We start from the raw sequence: 20505 nt of genomic DNA, 5'->3' as shown, positions 1-20505 counted from the left end.
ACTCCCTGAGCTCTGTCCCACCCTCGGAGGCGCACACCCCTCTGTCCGGGGGAAGGTCCTGGGTGCTAGCGATGGACCTGCGCGCCGGCCTGGGGACTGGGACTACTCCCCCCGCCCGGCTCCCTGCAGGTGCCAAGTGCCTGCTGCAGGGGCTTCCTCCGCAGCCCCCGCGCCCTCCTCCCGCCCCACTCGCACGGCCGCCGGCTCTGCCCTCCGCCCCCCAGCCCGGCGCGCCTCCGCGGCAAAACTCCACCTAACGACACTGCAGCGCAATCTCCTCCTCCAGGCGAGGAAGGGAGCCAGTAAGTAGCCAGCGCGCCCCAATGCAACCTGAGCCCAGCCCCCTCCCCTTTTCTCTCCCATCGCACCCCCTCCCCTGCGGCCCCCCCGCTTCCACCAGAGTCCCCCCACTGAAGTTTCAGATCAGCTGCTCCCAGCCCAGCCCAGCTGGAGCGCCTGCCTTCCTTCCCTCCTCCGCCTTCTCCCCCCCCATCCGCTGCTGCTTGCTGCATTCAGATGGGATGGTCTCCCCCCCATCCACCCACCCACCATGCGGCGGCTGCAGCAGCCTCCTGCAAGCGGGTGACTGACTCCCCCTTGCCAGCCTCTGCTCTGGAGCTGGGCTCGCCCTCGGTGGCTGCCTGGCGATGGTGGCGGAAGGGAGGTGGGGGGGGGGGTCGCTGAATGCCTTCTCCGGATGCATTCGCCCTGCAGCCTGGCAGGCGAGGCTTGACTGAGTGGCTGGCTGGCTGGCGAGGTTCCCTGGCACCCCCCCTCCCGATCTGCATCTGGCTGGATGATGCCTTCACGTGTGCCCCAGCCCAGTGTGTAATGCTGCAGTGGACAGCTTGCCACCCGAGGAGCCTGTGCGAGTGGGCAAGACCAACCGGCTGCTGATGGGGCTCCTAGAAAACCAGGCAGCGCCTTGGACCTGACTTCCTTCCTTTCTCCAGCTGGCTGCCTTTTTGCTTATGCCAACCCTCCCAAGGCTCACTTTGGCATATTCCCCACTGCTTGATCCCCCACTTGTTTCCCACTCCTCAGCCCCTCTCCTCCTTGTCGTGTGGCTCTGCTTGTCTGGAAACCACCGCTTCCTCCCCACCCCGCACTCTCAGGGCGCAGGCTCCCCCCTGATCTGAAATCAATTTGTTTGTTTGGCTGCAGCACCCAGGCAGGAAAGGTTGGGGAGTCATTCATTCAATTCTCTTTCCCTCCTTGCGCAAAGGAAGCGATGAAATTTCCAATCGAGACGCCAAGGAAACAGGTGAACTGGGATCCGAAAGGTTGGTGGTGCTTTTTCACTTTTGGAAAGAAAATCATGTTCTTTGACCCATTGTTCTAGCTGGGCTTGCTTTTTGACTGCCTAAGAACTGGGAGAAAAGGGTGGCTTTGGCTGAGATTTGAACTAGGGGCTTTGTTGTTGAGCTCTGCCCCTCCTCTCCTCTCCTTGCCTGCACTCTTGGAAGATGGGCAGTGTTAGTACGAGGGGGGGGGGAAGACTCAGGAGGGAATAAACTTATCTGACTGTAACAGCAGATAACAAAATTTGGCATTGCTTCTCTTTCCCTGCTGTTTCCCTTTCCTTCTCTCTCCCGTGACATTTCAGTCTCGGAAATGCAAACTTATTTTGGGATGATAGGTATCCTGGGAGATTCTTCATTTTATTATGAGATTCCTTTGTTGCTCTCCAATCATTGTCTCCCGGTAAACGGGTGGTCGTTATAGACAGCGAGTGTCTACTCCAATGTCCTCAATGTCAAACATCTCTTGGGACTGAGCTGGGTTAAAATGCCACTGCAGTACGCTCCTATTGGGATGGTAGTCACAAAAAACAGGGTAAATAAAGCCGAAAGAGTCCTTTAAGCTAGCTTACTTCCACCGTGTTCACAATTGAGCAGTGCGCCAGCTGTGTTGGGTGGCTGGGTTAACGTTGTGCTTTGGTGAAGGTTATGTTGTGGGGGGACCGGGTGGGTGAGGTGTAAAGGACAACGCCAATGGATGCATGCAGTGATGCTCTAGTTTTTGATAAAATAGTCTTGTGTAAAACACACGCATGGCTACGTTTTCACTCACACGCCACATGCACAGACACCTGCTTCCAGCAATCTGTGGAGTTGGTGCGTAGTGAAAGAAAGGTTTAGTACTGTCCTTGTGGTGAAGTATTCTGGGAAAGTGTGGCTGATGAGTAAAGGTTGCTTAATGTTTCGGAACAGGTTGAAAACACATGCCCAGAGGCTTCCGATAGCAAATACTGGCCATTTAATGTTTGCAGGAAAGATGGGGGATGCCAGATGAATGCTTTTCTGAGGGTCTCCTTTCCCACGTTCCTCATGGTTTGACTGAGTGGCTGGCCAGCCACAGTTTGCTTGCCCCACCCCTGCTCTCAAATGCATGTGTATTGACCCCAATATCCAATTAGGTGTTTGCGTACAGCACATTAAACTTGACTTCAAGCATGACTTGAGTGGCATGAAAAATCAGGTATGTAGTGACAAAAATATCCCAAGTAGCTGAATTTCTTGCCTCGGTTATGATGTGCCTGTGTGTAGTCACCATGAAATCTGTGTTCTTTTTGAAATCTCCATTGTGTGAGAACTGGGGAAATGGTATTATGTAATTCATTTTTCTTATTTGCCGTTTCTTCGGTTCTGCATAGATTGTACTCCTGACTCTTTGTGATTACTGAGGACCCTGGCAATGATGTTCTGTGTGTGTTCAAAACCTGTTAATTAATCAGATGTGAAGGGCATTTTTCTTCACACCCAACAGGTGGCTTGCTGCAGCTCTCCATTTGCAGGGAGAACTTCAACATCTCCAAGTGACTGACAATGAACCGCTATAGACGGTGTGATTCTTGCCCCAGAAAAGTGCATTTTTTTGTCTGTTCCCATTTTGGGCTCGAATCAACCCATTAGTCATTAAGTAACACCAAAGAGAAAGGAAAGGACATGTTAATTTCTAGTTGTGTTGCAAATGTTCAAAACAGAACACTTTTAGGTTCTCTGTAGATGTTATAGCAATGATGTAGGAGCAATTTTTCTGTCAATTTACCCCACTGTGCTACTGTATGATTGTAAGTTCTGTCAGCACCGGGACTGGGGGTTTCTTACCATCTAGTCCAGTGGTTCTGAAACTTTTTAGCACCAGGACCCACCTTTTAGAATGACAATCTGTCAATCTGTTGGGACTCACCAGAAGTGATATCATTAACCTGGAAGTGATGTCCTTGCCAGAAATGACATCATCAAGTAGGAAAATTTTTAACCGCCCCCCCATATGACCAAATCAAATCAAATCAAGTAAATTTAAAAGTTCACAGTAAGTATAAGTTTAAAAATTTATTTAAAATAAAAAAGAATCCTCCCAACCAGTTGCTGATCTGGTGTTTTTTTTTTAATTCCTCAAACAGCAAAGGCTTATCCACACTTACATGGGAAGTGTACACTCTGAATCTTATCCACACTTACATGGGAATAATCCCCACTGACTATCATTATTAAAAGCATACCTTTTAAAAGTACGACTCTGTAACATTTCCCCATATGCAGTCACATACCATCGTAGAATTAAGTCTAATATATTAAAAATAAAATACACATAGAAATGAATGGGGACCCACCTGAAATTGGCTTGCGACTTATCTAGTGGGTCCTGACCTACAGTTTGAGAAACATTGATCTAGTCATTGCCCCAGTCCTGGCTAGGACTTTCAGGCTGCACCTTCCCTTGAAATTGCGGAGAACTACCTTTGTCTTGGAGTCATGAAACAGCTTTGGATTCTGACCTCTCCAGTGGAGATTCTTTATGGGAGTGAATAGTCCTTCCTATGTGATGTATGGGCCAATTCAGACTCCTCAATGGAAAGATTCAAGGTGTCATTGATAATCCATCCTCTTCTTTCAGAAGTTTTTAGAGAAGTCTTCCTTGGACACTAGGACTACATACTTACCTGAGAGTTAACCTGTTGAATTCAGTGGGGCTTATTCTGAGTAGACATGCATAGGAGTGGGCTATAGGTCTGGCAAATTCTGGGGCTGTGAACTCCTGGATAGATGATCCTGGTTTGAATACATTGTTGGAGGAAATGTTAGAATGGACTGGGGGCCTGATCACAACAAAGGGCAATTTCCTGTCATAACTATTACATGTTGTAATATTCCTAGCTTTCATTAGAAGGGATGGTGGAAAATCATCTGAATTCATTTATGTAATACAACGTAATTACATAGAATTACGTAGAAGCTGACGGAACATACCAAGATCCAGGTCTACAGAGCTTGCGTCCTGAGTACACTTCTGTACTGCAGCGAGTCATGGACTCTTCACTCACAACAGGAGAGGAAACTGAACGCTTTCCACATGCGCTGCCTCCGACGCATTCTCGGCATCACCTGGCAGGACAAAGTTCCAAACAATACAGTCCTGGAACGTGCTGGAATCCCTAGCATGTATGTACTGCTGAAACAGAGATGCCTGCGTTGGCTCGGTCATGTCGTGAGAATGGATGATGGTCGGATCCCAAAGGATCTCCTCTATGGAGAACTCGTGCAAGGAAAGCGCCCTACAGGTAGACCACAGCTGCGATACAAGGACATCTGCAAGAGGGATCTGAAGGCCTTAGGAGTGGACCTCAACAAGTGGGAAACCCTGGCCTCTGAGCGGCCCGCTTGGAGGCAGGCTGTGCAGCATGGCCTCTCCCAGTTTGAAGAGACACTTTGCCAACAGTCTGAGGCAAAGAGGCAAAGAAGGAAGGCCCATAGCCAGGGAGACAGACCAGGGACAGACTGCACTTGCTCCCGGTGTGGAAGGGATTGTCACTCCTGGATTGGCCTTTTCAGCCACACTAGTCGCTGTTCCAGAACCACCTTTCAGAGCGCAATACCATAGTCTTTCGAGACTGAAGGTTGCCAACCAATACAACGTAACTACAATAGAAATCCCTGGAAAGGGTTATGCTGATAGGCCACTATGAATGAAATACTGCACAATAGTGGTAACTTAGGGCCCAATCCTATGGGCTGTGGCGCCAGTACCATGCTGGCTGCTGAACAAGCAGTAAGGTGGCTGTAAGGCACTTTTGTGCCAGTGCTAATGACACGCCACCAGCACTGAGCCCAGCACCAGTAGGTATTGGACTTCAGTGCCCAGAGGGACACTGGAAGCTCCTAATGGTGAATATGACTGCTGGCTGGTGGCAGGGCTTTTCAAGGCGGGGGGGGGGGGAAGGGGGCAGAACCAGGTGGGGAAGGCAGGGGAGGGGAGGAGCAAGCCTGGGAGGGGAGTGATTCAATTCAATTCACTTCACTTGCACCAGGTTCAATTCCTGGTATCTCCATGTAGGACTGCGGAAGACCCTTGTCTGAAACCCTGGAAAGGCACTTGATAGTCGTAAACTAGGTGGGGTGAAGGTTGGTTTCTATGTAAAAAGCATCATGTGCTCATAGTGCAAGTTCTCAGACTTTTGAACTTTATCAGTCACTTGAGTGTGACAGGCAGAAGTATATCTGGATGTAAAGACACTGGGATTCTTGTGCTTCGTCTCTGCCACTAAATCCAGAGTCAAGGTTTTGGCAAGTGGTTTGCTTATTTATATATTTGCATGCTGGTTTCTGCAGTTGTAAAATGTGTTGAAATAAACATTGTCTGATGTATGGGGCCAGTGCTAAATGTAATTACCATCTGTTAAGCGATTTGGTGTCCCCAAATGGATGGAGCTATGTAAGTTAATTACAGTGCATTTAGGATCCAGTGTTAAAGCAATTATATGGGCTGAACAACTGCAGGTGTGATTGGTTCACAGTGTTTTCAGGGCTGCCACCTATGCTACTTTTTGCTTTTTATGATCTGTAAGATGTAAGTCTGCAAATGACCAGATGTGAATCAAATTCCCAAAGTCGATTCTGATGGCCATATTATTAACCTGGTAAATGATCACAATATGTGGTTGTTTAAACTTTTCATTATGTGGTGATTCTCTGGAAGATGGTAATTTCTTATGCTTAGTAGGTGTTAGTGGAAAGATCTGATGCAGCAATCATGCTATAAATTGGTTAACAGTTTGTCTGAATCTGCATCCAGGTACCAGTTCAGCATCCTGCATGGAACCTGGTTGATCAAGGACTGATATGGGCAGTACTTTTACCAGCTCCCTTCACTCATGCAAGAAATCTTCTGTGTGAGCATTGTGGTGTGTAACTTTGAAGCGTACAGAACTTAGCAATAGCAATGTCAACAAGTGACACCTGGGTTGACCTCTGTGTAGTGCGCGGGAGAAATGTTCTTAAATAAATCTATAGCACTGGATGCTTTGTAAGGTGAATGTTGGCAGGTGAAGTGAAGTACCATCTGTAGTTTGGAGATGCAGACTATTGTGAAGCCTTTTTTTTTTTTTTTAAAGGGACAAATACAGCCAAGGTTATAGCCATTTTCAGACTGATGTTTCAAAATCATGCAGACTTTGTGCAATCAAAAAACATTTTATTCTAATAAATGTTCCTCGGTCTGGGCCTCTCTCTCTTCAGGCCAGAGGAAGGAGGTGTTGCTCTAAAGTTTTTCCTGCACTCAGGAAAGGTAGCATAGCCAGCCTGCCTCTAGTAGTTCTTTTCAAATGTCCACAGGAGGGATGCTCACACACGTACATAACATGATTCAGTCAGGCATGTGGGAAAGGGCTTCTCATGGATTTGGCCGGTCTCCATGGTCTATTTTCCAGCATTTTGCTGTTCATGGGGTCTCGTCGCACTGCTCCGGCTCCTTTTTTTGGGGCCACTGTCTTCAAACTACTTATTTGTTCCATCATTTTAATCAAGGCTCTTTCTACCCTTATTAAGTTTAGCACGTATGCACAGATTGTGGCTCTCAGGAGTCAGGACACATGCTCCAGTAAGGCTGATTGTTCTCATGTGTGCCTTGCTCTGTCTTAAAGGCTTTTCAAAAGATGAAGGGAGTCCATTATAATGAGACCTGTTTCTGAGGGAGTGGAGACATGTTCAGACCTCATAAAGTTCTCTCTTGGGCTGGAGAGCTTGCACAAATTCTCTCCAGCAGACAGGCCCAAACGAATGGTGTTACCGTGGCAACTGGGCAGATCTAACACTCTCAGACTATGCGACTGTAACACTCTATAGAAGTTCAAAATATTGAGCCGCTGGTAAGCGCCATAGAATTAGACCCACAAAGGGTGATAATTATTGTCTGGCAATCTACTTTGGGTTTTCCCTATGACTTTGTCTTTTATAACACATATTGGCTTGTATTGAAGCATCATTGACGCAAGCAATAAAAATAAAATAAGGTTCTTGAGAGTCACTGCATATTTGTGTGGCCCTTAAAACTGCAGGAAAAAAACACACACATGAATTTAAAGGAAAGAACTGATAGTAGGACAAGTAGAGGTTGTTATTGCTGACACTGGATATATACCCTGATAGTAAGGAGAGGGCTGTAGTGCTGCTGCTGAGGAAGTCATAAGTTTGCATCCCCAGCAAAATTGCAGTCTGGTGTAAATTCAGCAAAAGCTAATGCACACCAGATCTACAGGAACTGGACAGCTCAGCATGTGAATTGGCTGCACACCCATGCTTAAGGAGGTGCACCATAGACTTGCCTGAACGCTGGTGTCATCTCTCTCCTGGCATCTGCAGGCTTTGAGGTTAGCAAAATTGCTGTTGCCGATGTGGCTTCCTTCCACAGGGACACAAACGTGCTTTAAGGCACGTTTGTGACCCTCCTATGCCGGCCGGCATAAGGCGCCTTTTGGATTGCGCCCACATACGCACAACATTTGTTTTACTCCCATTTCATGCACCTGCTGAAGCCCATCCATGGACCCCAGGTTAAGAACATCTTCTCTAGGGAGTTGTTAGTAGTTACAATGAAAGCATGGACTGTTAAACTGAGAGCTTGGAGTGCAATGATAAATATTGCACTTTATGCTGTTGCCACTTTTGAATGAGAGTGATTCATTCATCCATTTATGGATAGTTCCCAGATCATCTCACAAATCCATACAGTGTCATCTCTAAGCACTTCTGAGTCTGCTATAGAAGAAAAAAAATTGAGAAATCACATGCTTTGATTTACTGTGAATTAGAAGGAACTGCATGATTTTCTTTTTCACAATATGTGGAATGTGCTGGAGTGACAAAATTCCCTGCTGCACCTGTATCAAGCAGAAGATTCACAGTTGTAACTGTAGTACAGTACAGTGGGCCCTTGGTATCCTTGGGGGATCTGTTCCAGAACCCCCGCAGATACTAAATTCAGTGGGTAATTAAATCCATAGGGGCCCACTCAGGGACTCACCTGCAGATACTCACCTGCAAGCTGTGGTGGGCACTCTGAAGGTCACGTGTAGCCTCCCGACCTCCTCAGAAGGTCACTTCCAATCATGCCTGGAAGGTCCTCTTGAGGCCTTCCAGCTGCAGGCTTGGTATCTTCAGATGCTGAAAATTGCTAATCCTCAGCCCATGGATAAGGAGGTCTCACTGTATAATGATGTTGTTGGTTCATTTTTACAGCAGCTAAGATTAAGTGTTGACTAAGTCCTATTCATATAACATTTGCTCAGTATGTCATTCAAGTGAGACCTTGAAGCAGCTGGCAAGCTGAGCTGAGTTATTCCACCTGCTCTTTGGTATGAGCAAAGAAATGGCTTGGCTGCCCTTCAGGTGAGAGATGAAGGAGCTGCTTGTCAGCCAGTGTGGGAGGAAACTGCAGGCCAGAAGTGATACCAGAACCTGAAAGATCCATCTGAAATGTTGTGTGGTTCTTGAAAGATAGAACCTTTCTGTTATTGTAAAAATCCCCTCGGGGGTTTAGAGATATGTGAACCACCTTGAATAAAGTCAGAGGAGTAATCTGATGACCAGAAAGGTGGTATATAAATACCAGTATGATGATGATGATGTCATTGGTTTCCGATCTCCAGTCTTGCACCATTTCTGTTAACACGTCTGTGTGTGTTCTGGGCACAGTTTAAAATGCTGGTTCTACCTCTAAAACCCTCAAAGGCTTGGGTTCAGGATTTCTCAGCAAATGTCTTCTCCCATTGGAACCTGCCCAATGCTCAGACAGGGCCTGCTTGATGGTGGTGCCAAAGTTATGAAATATCCTCTTCACTGAGAGCCACCTGGCTCCATCTTTGGGCATTTTTTAAAGACTGTTTTAGTATACTCTCATCTGTGCAATCTGCTAGTTTAGTCATTTCAATGTGTGTCTTTATTTTTTATTTTATTGCTGCCATCAGTATTGCTGTCTTGTGATTTTATTGTATTTTAAACATTTTGTAAGCATAATAATGTTGGTGACAATTAGATAGGCCATCTGCATCACCATCACCCCCAGAATTTGTCATAGTTGGCTCATTCTATGGGCAACTGGGAGATCTGCCCAAGATAGAACCAAGGTGACTGTCCAGGCTGCTAGTATGAGCAGTGGCACCTTGGGGAAAACTCATGGTTGGCGCCTTCCATTTTATCTTCTTCCCGGATCTATTCTTTGAAGAATTCTTTGAAGAAACTCATGAATAAGGTGGGAGAATAACAAATTGATCATCTAACAGACGCTATGAACTATGCACATCAACAAAATGGTTAACAACGAATCTGTACCAGATCAGGCTTTATCTCTGGGTTGTCAACAGAGGTTAAAGATATAATGTTTCAGACAGTATCTGTGCTGTAATGTACACGTCTGTAGTATTTAGATATCAAAGCATCTGTGCATTGGCAGGAGCAGGTGTGCAGTCCTGATGCCATACTGAGCACTGAGCATGCACACTTCTACAAATGTGCAGAGAGAGCTTTTTACCCCAAAGAACAAAAGACGACATACCTCAGACATTTTTAATTAATTCAGGGTGACTTGTGCCAGGTATCATTTCAAATCCATTGTCTGTGTTTTGCAATGGTGGAGTCAAACAGCTTCTTGCGAAAGGTTCATATTTTGCTCACTGTCCTCTTTAAAGGGATGAGCAGCAGACTTATTGCTCATGGATCATTTCCCTCTGAAATCTATTTCAGTACAAAAGGTGTGTGAACTAACTTCAGCTGTTTCCTTACCTGATAGTTGCTGACATGATGTGACTCTTCCTAGTCTCATTCTGCATTCCCTAAGAGAGCAGAAGAAGATGGGGGGGGGGGGGAATCTTCATTTTAAAAGCCTCTTTGTTGTGGAAGAGCAGCAATTAGCACTTCTATAGCAACGAATTCCCATAGGACCCGGTTGCTGTTTTGTGCAACAGGTATGAATACTATGATTTATCAGAGCTGCAGAGTGTATATTCTGGAAGGACTGGGTCAACCTTTCCCCTTAAATAGAAAACAGTTAATTAGAAAGCAATGCTTGGAACAAGCAACACAATGTGTTATTCTGTGCAGGAGTGCTTTTCACTACAGGTTGAGTCTCAGTATCCACAAGGGTTCCATTCCCAGAAACTCCCCCCCATGCAAAAAATCATGTTAAAGGAAATCCATTTAAAAAACAATGTCCCTTTGCTTAGCGATTAAAAACAACCTTTCTTACCTTTGTAATGCAAGACAGAGGTAGCAGGCAGACAATCAATCAATCAATCAATCTATCTCCAGGTGCTTAGAAAGGCTTCACTCTGAGGCAGCGACCCCACTCAGAGGGAACAAATGCAAAGAGGAGATGATCATCGATTCCACTCTGCATTCTTTCACATGCTCAGGAGGAAGGGAGGGGTTGCTTACCTCAGAGTGAAGCTGTTCTATGCACCAGGAGAGAAAGAGATTGATTGATTGATTGATTGTCTGCCTCTGTTACAATGGTAAGTGAGGCTAATGTTAAAGGATGTTTTTCCTTTAATTTAAAGGGCCCTTCTCATCGCGTTGAGAAGAAACCATGCATGAAAAATCTGGGGATAATTAGATTATACTTCTACTGCTGTAAGGGAGTTAGCACTGGCAGAAATCATGTTCTGCCAGTGCTACAGCCTGTTAGGATTGGGGTGTTAGTGAAATTCACTATTCTATTAAATGGGGTTTAATAGGTAAGTTTGTATAGGATTGTAGCCCTTTGACCCTATCCTGTGGGCATGCTGAGCTTCTGGAACTCATGTTCTGGCAGCATAGTGTTCTTTATGGTGGTCACAAAAGGCACAGCCTCTGAGCATGGCAGGCAGCTTCAGCCATACACCAGAGGCTTGTACAGAAGTTCCAGCGCTGGCAAGTTGGTGCAGAGGGCAGGTGAAGGGTGGGCAGAATGGGGTGGGTGGAGCAGGGTGGGGGGAGGAATGGGGCAGGGAGAGGGGTATATCAAGGCTGAGACAAAGGAGGTAGCAGTGGCAGCAGTGCCACCAATATCCTATGCATATTCCTGGCCTTCTCAAGTCCACTCTGACCTGCAAAATTGCAGGAGTAGGTTCAAGTAGAGCTATTCAGGCAGCAGAGGTTTACCCCTGGGCAAGGGAATAAATGTTCCCTTACTTAAAGGAAACCTCTACAACTGTCCCCCTGCAGGATGCAGCAAGTGCTCTGATGGCACGGTTGTATCGGTGGGTGGTTTTAGATAGAATTGGGCTGCTAGTTAGACAGACATAGTGCGAGGTCAAAAGAATGCTGTTGAAACTGGCATCCCTCCATTGACTCAGTAACAGACCAGTTGGTGTTTTCTGTTATTTCCAACTAGTCAGATGTTGTCAAAGCCAGTTTATTGCTGTTGCCACCAAGAGCTCACATGGTGATTATTCACACTGCGTATGAATCTGCAAGAAGAATTTTGACTTTTCAAGAAGAAAACAAAACAAAACCCAGCAGTTATTTCAGTCTCAGAAAACATAAACATCCATCCAAAGACTGTCAGATTTTTTGAAAACAACTTCTCAGGGATGTAAAGCAAGACTTGGCTTTAGCATTTTAGATAATTTTTTTTTAAGGTTAGAAAAATTCAATAGAATTTGTTAATAGCAACCAACCATGATAGCTAATATATCCGTCATGTCCAGGGGAAGTCTATCTGTATACCAGATGCTGGGAACATACAACAAGGGAAGACTATCATCTTCATGTAGTGTTGCATGAGTGTCCCAGGGGCATTTGGTTGGCCAATACAGGAAACCAGAAGCTACTCTAGATGTGGTTTGGTTTACAAGGCTCTTTTTGTGGTTTTAAGATTACAGTACTATAATCAACAGATGAGAAGAACTGGAAGGAGAGAAGTATATGTACAAGAAGAGAAAAATCCAGACTTTTCTTGTACAAATGGCATCCTTCTCCATGCGGATGCTGATTGGACCATGTTGGGAACTCAGCAAGTCATGGAAGAGGTGGTGTGAATTACTGAGACTTCAGGCGCACAACTTCATATAATGTTCTCACAGGTACCATGTTTCCAAGGTCTAAAGGACCTTCCCCATCCCTCACAGCCTTTGAAACCTTTGCAGAGAGCTCTCCAGGGTGCTGTATGCAGTCACCAGTTGTTAACAGAGCTGCCAGCTCAGTAAAGAGCTGCAGTATGAGAAAAGGGGGAATGAGTTTGCATCTCCAAGCTGGTGACTTCACTTGAGTACTTTTATTTCAGCGGAGAGATTTGGCAGCAGTCTGTGCAGTGCTGTAAAGTCAGCCTTGGGGCTACTGTTCTTCCTACAGATTGCTTCCTCTCATTGCTGAAGAGTTTGCTGGTAGCACTTGTAAAACACCTGCCCTTGAGCAATCTCTTTATGCTGACCTTGGTGCTGACTTTTTCATGCCAGCCTTACACTCCTGTCCCTATCTGATGCTTAGGAGGCCATTGATCTGAATTATGTTAGATCCTGTTTACACATCATGGCCACTGCCAGAAGGCTGCAGCATAAAAACTGGCTCTTATTGACTTAGGCCAGTGTTTCTCAAACTGTGGGTTGGGTCCCACTAAGTGGGTCGCGAGCCAATTTCAGGTGGGTCCCCATTCATTTCAATATTTTATTTTTAGTATATCAGACTTGATGCAACCCTGGAACTGCATTTGGGGAAATGTTACATATCTGTACATTTAACAGGCTACTATGTATATGCTTTTAACAATGATAGTAAATGGAACTTACTTCTGAGTAAGTGTGAGTAGGATTGCAGCCTAGGATTGTTAAAAATTTTTCCTGCTTGATGATGTCACCTCCAGTCATGACATCACATCTGGTGGATCCTGACAGTTTATCATACTAGAAAGTGGGTCCTGGTGCTAAAAGTTTGTGAACCACTGACTTAGGCAATACTTTAGCTGGTCCTAATGGTTTCCATTTTTTGTCCTGCAGTGGTGTTCTGCAGATTAAAGGACTGTGGTGTTGACTAACAGCATACTTCCATAGGAACAAGGTGGGAACAAGGGTGCATTGTTCAGTCAGGGGAAGGGTGTCAAGCAGAGAAGTGGGCAGGTATGAAACATTTTCCAGTTAAAAAGTAATGAACGAATAAAGGGAGTTTGGGAGAAAATTTCCTTGTCATGTTATGCTGGAACTATAGGAACTGCTAGAGCATGGCTCTGCCCTTCCTGTACTGCAAGAGTAGTATGGCAAGCCTGGAAAACGTGGGTTGTGACTTCTAAGTGGAAGAGCATTCAGAAATACAGTTGGCCAACTTGCAGTGCGAAGTAGTATACATGTTCTGTGTGTTGGAGACTGGACACAGGGATCATTGATGTGAATAGCAAGACCTTTGACTACCGGATGCTGTGGGTGACCATCACTTTTATGTCCTGCTTTTGAACTCCCAGAGACATCTGACTGTTGTAATGTTCATGCTGGTTATATACGTAAAACCTGACTTGATCCAAAAGTTGACTCCAGTGTTGTTGTTTTTAAATTGTCCTTATATTCTCATATGTCACCATGAAACCTTATCTTCTGCTTAGTGGTAACCATTCCAAAGAGGTTTCTAGTCCTAATCCTGGTTATGAAGCTTACAGCTTGCTTCACACTTGGATGCGCATCACTTGCTCTCTCAACACTTGACACAAGCAAATGTATTAGAATATAAGAAGTGCCCTGCTGGATCAGGCCCAAGACCCATCTAGTTCAGCTTCCTGTATCTTACAGTGGCCCACCAGATGCCTGAGGGAGCACACAAGATCACAAGATGCTTGCATTTTGCTGCCACTCCCCTGCATCTGGCATTCTATTTACCCTTGTACCCACCAGCAAAGACACCAGATTGCTTGGGTTTAACTCAGGTCATTTAATGAAATATAAGTGACCAATTTTTAATGCATGAAACCTACTAAACACATCTTCCCTCCTTCACCAGTCTGGGGTAGGAGAAAAAACTGGTCCATGGCCAATTTGGATGACAGAAAAAGTTTCCTACCTGGCCCTCATGATGAGCGACTAACTAATTTCAGACTGTACATACCAATTATGGCTCATAATCTGTGATGGAGTTTTCCTCCAGAAATCTGTCCAATCCCCTTTTAAAGGAATCTAGGCCAGTTACCATCATCACAACCTGTGGCAAGGAGTTCTACAGACTTTGTGGAACATACCTGCCCACTTCTCTGCTTGACACCCTTCCCCTGACTGAACCCAAAAATATTGTTTTGCATTTGAATTGGGTGATGGTATGTAGTTTCTTTGTGGTGATCAGTGGCATAGCTAAGGAGGTGCAGGGGGTAGCAGTTGCACTGGGCATCAAGCTTTAGGGGGGCAACAAGCTGAGCTTGACACTAGTGACCAAAATTGTGAAAGTCTTTATATGTATGAATAATACCATCATTTTATATATCATTGGAAAGGTAATTTAATGCAGAATGCAATGAAACAAACCTCTTTGGAATATCTGTAGTCTATCAAAAGTTACAGCCAATTAACCAGAAAATGAAAACACAACTGTCTTTTGGAACAAAAAGTGGATTTTCTTAACTCAAAATAGAGGGAGAATAATCCCTCTTCATTCCAGCACAGTGCCTCAAACCAATCAGGGGCACACTTTTTATTTATTTACTTAATTAAATTTGATTTTGTCTTGGCGTGGGGGGTTACAAATCTTTGACCCCAGGTACCAGATAGATGCCTTACCTATACCACTGGCTGGGGGAGGTGACAGAGCAATTGGGTGGTGAGCTGCTGGGGGGAGGCAGGTTTCCCCCCAATTTTCACTTTTTAAAAAGTCCGGTGTGATGTCACTTCCAGTTGTGACTTCATTTCCAGGGCATTTTTAGGAGCTTGGCACTGGGCTACACGATCATTAGCTATGCCACTGGTGGTGATCAGCCTGTAATAGCTCTTTGACACATGCAAGATGTGTGTTCATGGTGTGGACAGCAAGTGAAGAGTATACATTTGTGAACCAGACTTGATGTTTGGCTCTAATGTGTGGTTTCCTTTCTCTCTTTTATTGTCTTGACTACTGTTTTCTGCTAAAAGTGAACAAAGCTTCTACAAAATAGTGGCTTATTTATTTACTCTTTATACTGCTTTCCAGTAATTAGGATTTGGTTTAGACCAAGAGCTATTAATTACTGGTGTTTCAATTATAGATGATTAAAGAGGACCATGTTGATTTTCCAGAAGCTAACAAGAATTGCGTTATTAGACACTCTCTGATGATATACGGCAATTGTCACACCAGGATTGCTTTACTGTGACAGTTTTAAGGGGTTTTAAAGAACTGTTTGGATGACAAGTTGACAATTAAGCTTTGTTCCCACATGGACTAGGACACTGTGGACCCAATCCTATTCAACTTTCCAGCACTGATGCAGCTGCAATGCAGCCCTTTGTTCCCTTACCTTGAAGTGGTCTCCGTGATTAGTCCCCTACCAAAGGATGCAGTGCATACCTCATTAGTATGGTTGCATCAGTGCTGGAAAGTTGGGTAGGATTAGGTTCTGTGAAATCTTCTCAGCCAAATGAGAAACCTAGACCAGAAAAGTAGTCTTCCTTGTGTGGAGGAAAGAGAAGGAGAGACAGAACAAGGTGTAAAGTACTTCAGAGGTGAGCAGTATTTTCATTGTCCAACTCCCTTTTCAGATATTTGCATCTCTTGGGACGTGTTCCTCTTTGGCCTCCAAATCCAGAGATTTCACCACTTTTTCCCTTTCATATGTAGAGCCAAAATGATGTTCCCACCCACTGTGGGTTGAGACACAACTCCATAAATGTGTAGGGCTGGTACATGGATTGTAGTAGCCTGGTTATTTCACTTGTGTATGTATACAGTGATTCCCCCTTATCTGTGGGCTTGGCATCCTCAGGTTTGAATATTTGTGGATACTGAGCCTACAACTGGAGGGCCTCAGAAGACCACTTCCAGTGACCGCACTTCCAGTTTGCCGGAAAAACTGGAAGTACCTTTCAGAAGTGTCTGGGAGGCCTTTTGAGGCGTGAGGAGGTTGTGCGTGGCATCCACACTTCTCCGAAAGCACCCTGAGCATAACTGGAAGACACTTCCTGGTTTGCCAGTGGGGGGGGGGGGCAATTTCATTATTCGTGAAATTCGGTATCCTTGGAGGGTCCTGGAACAGATCCCTCACAGATACCAAGAGCCAACTGTAGTAGAATTTATGGTAGAAGATAGTAGGGTGAGGACCTATTAAGCCAGATGGGGCTATTTCAAAGTGAGGTCACTATTGGAAGCCTGATAGAAACAAATTCTTCTTTTACTGTATATGCTGACAGTTCTCAAATTGTGGTGGAAAATGTAGAAGGCTCTTGTGAAATCCCTAAGCACTATTGTTGTGGTAGGGTGTAGGAGTTTCTAGCAGAGCGAAAAAACAAACGGCAGCGCAGCAGAAACTCGAGGCTAATGTCCAAGGCAGTCCTTCAGGAGGCAAAGAAGTACTTGACACGAAAGTTAGGTTCCATCACCAAGATATATTATTTACAAGGATATTTACCATAACATGGTTAAACATACAGCAACACACATATACGGTATCCTGATTTCTATGCCCCCCTAACACCCAATTGAGCATTTGTCAGCAGCCTTGTTTTATGCACAAGGCACCCCCACGATCAGGTGCACAGAGTTAGCAATCAGTAACAGCTGCTACTTGCTACAGACAGACTATTCAAACATAGTGCTTGTCACATTTCCTCCTGTGCACAGGACCTGAGTGATTTCCTGGGTTCAGACCTCAACAACTATCTCATGACCCTTCAATTTTAGCCAAGCCAGGGCTCTGGTAGCTATGAAGTCCAGCAAAAATGGCAAGGGAGGTGAGGCTCCTGTAATAGTTTGACGCTCGTGACTGCTGTTACCAGGAAAGGTAGCCTAGCTGGCTTAAAAGATGGTGAGTCTCAGACTTCTCTGTTGAGCGAACATATCAACAAGTGACTGTGGATGTCACATCGCTCTCTGAGTGCTTTGATGGGCTAATAATAAAGCATGATATTTTGGGACAGAAGTGGTTGTTTTCAGAGTCTCAGGTAACCTTTTAGATTTGATTCTAATCATAGGCTTTGCTTTTTATGCTGGGCTGCTTTCCTCTATCTCTTCCCCTTTTCTGAATTAATTGACACAGCAGCGGCAGCATTTGCTGCAGATTGTGGCAATGTTGCTGAAGTCAGCACCACTATCGCTGCATTAGAGAATCCACTTTAGGGAGACAGATGTAGCTGTTCCCTTCTTGATTTCTGTGCTTGCTGCTTTGCTTCAGTGTTCAACGACTATTAGGATGAAATTTGTCTTATCAGGGCAAAAGAGAAAACCTTTTGCCAGGTATAGCTCACTCTGCAATGCAGTTATGGCGGTGGTAGTTGGGGTTTCCAGAAATTTGACCTAGAGCTTCACACAACTGGATGTCTTTAATGCCATGTTCAGCCCCGGAAATGGGAAGTAATGATAAAAAAGAGAGTAGGGGTATCTTTGAGTCTGTGCCAAGAGCCTTTGACTCCACAGTTAAATAACCCAGGCCTACGAAATTGAGGGTCAGAAAAGTTTTTCCCAAACTTTATGGTGGTTTGATATGAATTTGGGGTGCCGATTCCAAAAATGGCATCTGTTTTGCCCTATCACGTCTAGTTTTGGAGATATAGTATAGCCTCTTTAGTGAATGGTTCAAGCAGTTTCCTCATGAGGCAGCTTCTTCCTTAAAGAAGCGCTGGCCTGCAGAGGCCAACGCAAGCCTCCATGCTGGCTTCCTCTGAGTGCCTTGTGTTGGCCTGGTTACGCTGACACAAGGCTCTGAGGTAGGCGGGGGTGGGGAGGAGGGGGGAGGGAGGCGTTCCTGGGAGGGGGGAGGGTAAGCATTGGGTGGCCCTGGGGGCAGGCAAGAAGTGTTAGGCGGGGCTGGGATCTGGCAGTTATGCCGGATCCCAACCCCCCATTCCCAGGAAGAACAAAGCGGCTCCAAGCCACTCCACTCTCCTTGGACTTGTGCCCCCTCAAGAGGAGGTGCAAGTTCGAAGAGACCCATAGGGGCCAGCGGTCCTTACCCGGAGGTAAGGGGAAATCTTTCCTCTTGCCTCTGACTGAGCCGCTTTTGACTCCTATCCTGTGCTGGATACAGCGCAAGCCTCTTGTCTTGCTGTTCCAGTGCTGGATAGGATTGCGCCTTTAGCCACCATTTTTCTCCCAGAATGCTGTAGGAATTGCACTATAATATCATGATGCCAATGGGAACTTTGTTCTTTAGTTATTAGCCACCAGATTGGGTCCTCTGTAGATTAGGACCATGGTGGAGGGTGGGATTAAAAACTTCTCGTCCCCCACCATGGTCCTGATCCACAATGAGTTGAATCTGACTGGTATTAATCAACAAAAAAACTAAGCTTGTTCTAGTAAATAACTAATTTGTTATCTTGTGCCATCTTGTGCCATTTGGCTTTAAGGATATTTGGAAGACCAGTTTACATGACTAGTCTGCTTGTGGGTGAATACTTTTTTATGACTTGTTGTATCAGGCTCATGTTGAACACATTTGTTGAAATACATATATCACAACTACAGATTATAGTAACAGATGCTATTGCTTAAGTGTCATGTGCCAGGGTTTTGGTAGGGTGCAAAGTTGCAGCTTATGCTTGTGATTCATTAGCTCATTTACTACAAACATAGCACAGCCTGATCAAGAAAATAAACTGCATGGCTTGCCATGTACAGTGTAGTCATGAGTGAGGAACTAGTCCTCATGAGGTGTGATGAAGGGTTTGAATAGATGACTCTGTTCTGAAGCTCTCTGTTATAGCCAGGAGCAAATCACCTTTTCACCATCAAAGCAACAAGGGAGCATTTCAAAGAACATAATTCCTGAATATCTTTTATTGCTCATCTGCTGAGTAGGATGATGGCAACAGGCAGAGTGTGGGTTATCATAACAGTTCTGTTCTGCTGCATTCTTGTAGACTCATAACCAGGAAAATTTGGAAGTGAATTTACAATATTGGGTCTTGTTAGAAGCTGTTGTTTTGGGAGGTTAGATCTGGAGTCACCATCACTATGAGGATCTTCCTTCAAATTAGATTACTGATATAAAAGAATCATAGAAATTGAATTAGTGCTGGAGTGACATTTAGGCCATCTGGACTTTTCCCTCAAGACTTGCTTCATGCCAGCTCTTTAACCCATTTCCTTCAGAAGATAATTAGTGTTACCTTTTCCAGCACCCAATTTTGATAACAAGGCTGTTGACCTAAGACAGAGTAGTTCTCTTAACTACGAGTTGTTCATCCTGAAGCATTAGTGTTCCTGTGAAATCACCCTTGCCCTTATTTCAGCAATGGATTACTTGCAAATAATTAAAAATAGAATTGCAAATGTTAATTGATTTAATCGGTAGATCAATCAACTAAGCCTTTAGTCGATTAGTTTGTTAGGGCCATTTTTAAAGGTCAGAGAATATCAGGCTAGAGTTAGATAAAGGATATCTGCACAACTTGGAGGCTGGTTTGGTTTTTAGGCTGTGTTGATGCATTAGAAAATCAAAGCAAAAATGCAGTTATGACCTACCCTTTCAGATGTGGCAGCTCTGGTTTATTAAATTACAATAATATTGCCTTCATAAAGCGCATGTATTGAGATTTGGACACACCTTGAGTGCAAATTAAAAGATAATCCAAAAGCCATTTAAACTCCAGGAAAACATTTTCATCTAAAGGACATTGCATTTGGTGCCAGGCAAACTCATAAAGGCAAGGGCACAGGAAGTTGCCGTGTACATTGGTCCATCTCATTCAGCATTCACTACACTGATTGGCTCGTCAGGGTTTCAGTCAGAGGTCTTTCCCTTTCCTAACTACAGAAACCAAGGATTAAGCCTTTCCTCATGTGCTTTACTGCTGAGCTACGATCCCTCCTGTAGTCTCAAGGCTGAGGCACCACCTTTAAGAATGTCTGGGCCAGAAGACATTATCCCCAGAAACCATTCAGTTTACCTGAGAAGGGAACGGGACTTAGAGTTGAACCTCAAATGCTGTTGTTGATAACCAGGTAGATTTGTTTAGTTGTAGACAGTTCTTCAGACACTGAGCATTCTTTAAAATCTTTTTTTTTCCCACTGAAGTTACAAGCACTTCCCAAGACCAACTTTATGTTATATAGTGTTGTTAATAGGCCTTGTGTTCCATACCAAAAAAGG

The 20505-nt window shown here is 44.8% G+C and overlaps 1 protein-coding gene across 1 annotated transcript in view; it reads left to right on the top strand.

The window, feature by feature from the left end:
* Positions 1-1231: 1231 nt before the first annotated feature.
* Positions 1232-20505, top strand: part of KCNK10 (potassium two pore domain channel subfamily K member 10) — an 85028-nt gene continuing 65754 nt past the window's right edge. Inside the window, exon 1 of the mRNA XM_066612145.1 lies at positions 1232-1283. Within this exon, the coding sequence (XP_066468242.1) occupies positions 1232-1283 (52 nt within the window). The remainder of the gene's footprint in view (positions 1284-20505) is intronic.

The sequence above is a fragment of the Tiliqua scincoides genome, chromosome 1 (genome assembly GCF_035046505.1).
Source record: "Tiliqua scincoides isolate rTilSci1 chromosome 1, rTilSci1.hap2, whole genome shotgun sequence".
NCBI classification, from domain to species: Eukaryota; Metazoa; Chordata; class Lepidosauria; order Squamata; family Scincidae; genus Tiliqua; species Tiliqua scincoides.
The sequence above is the reverse complement of the archived record's forward strand: the minus strand, read 5'-3'. Positions and strand labels throughout refer to the sequence as shown.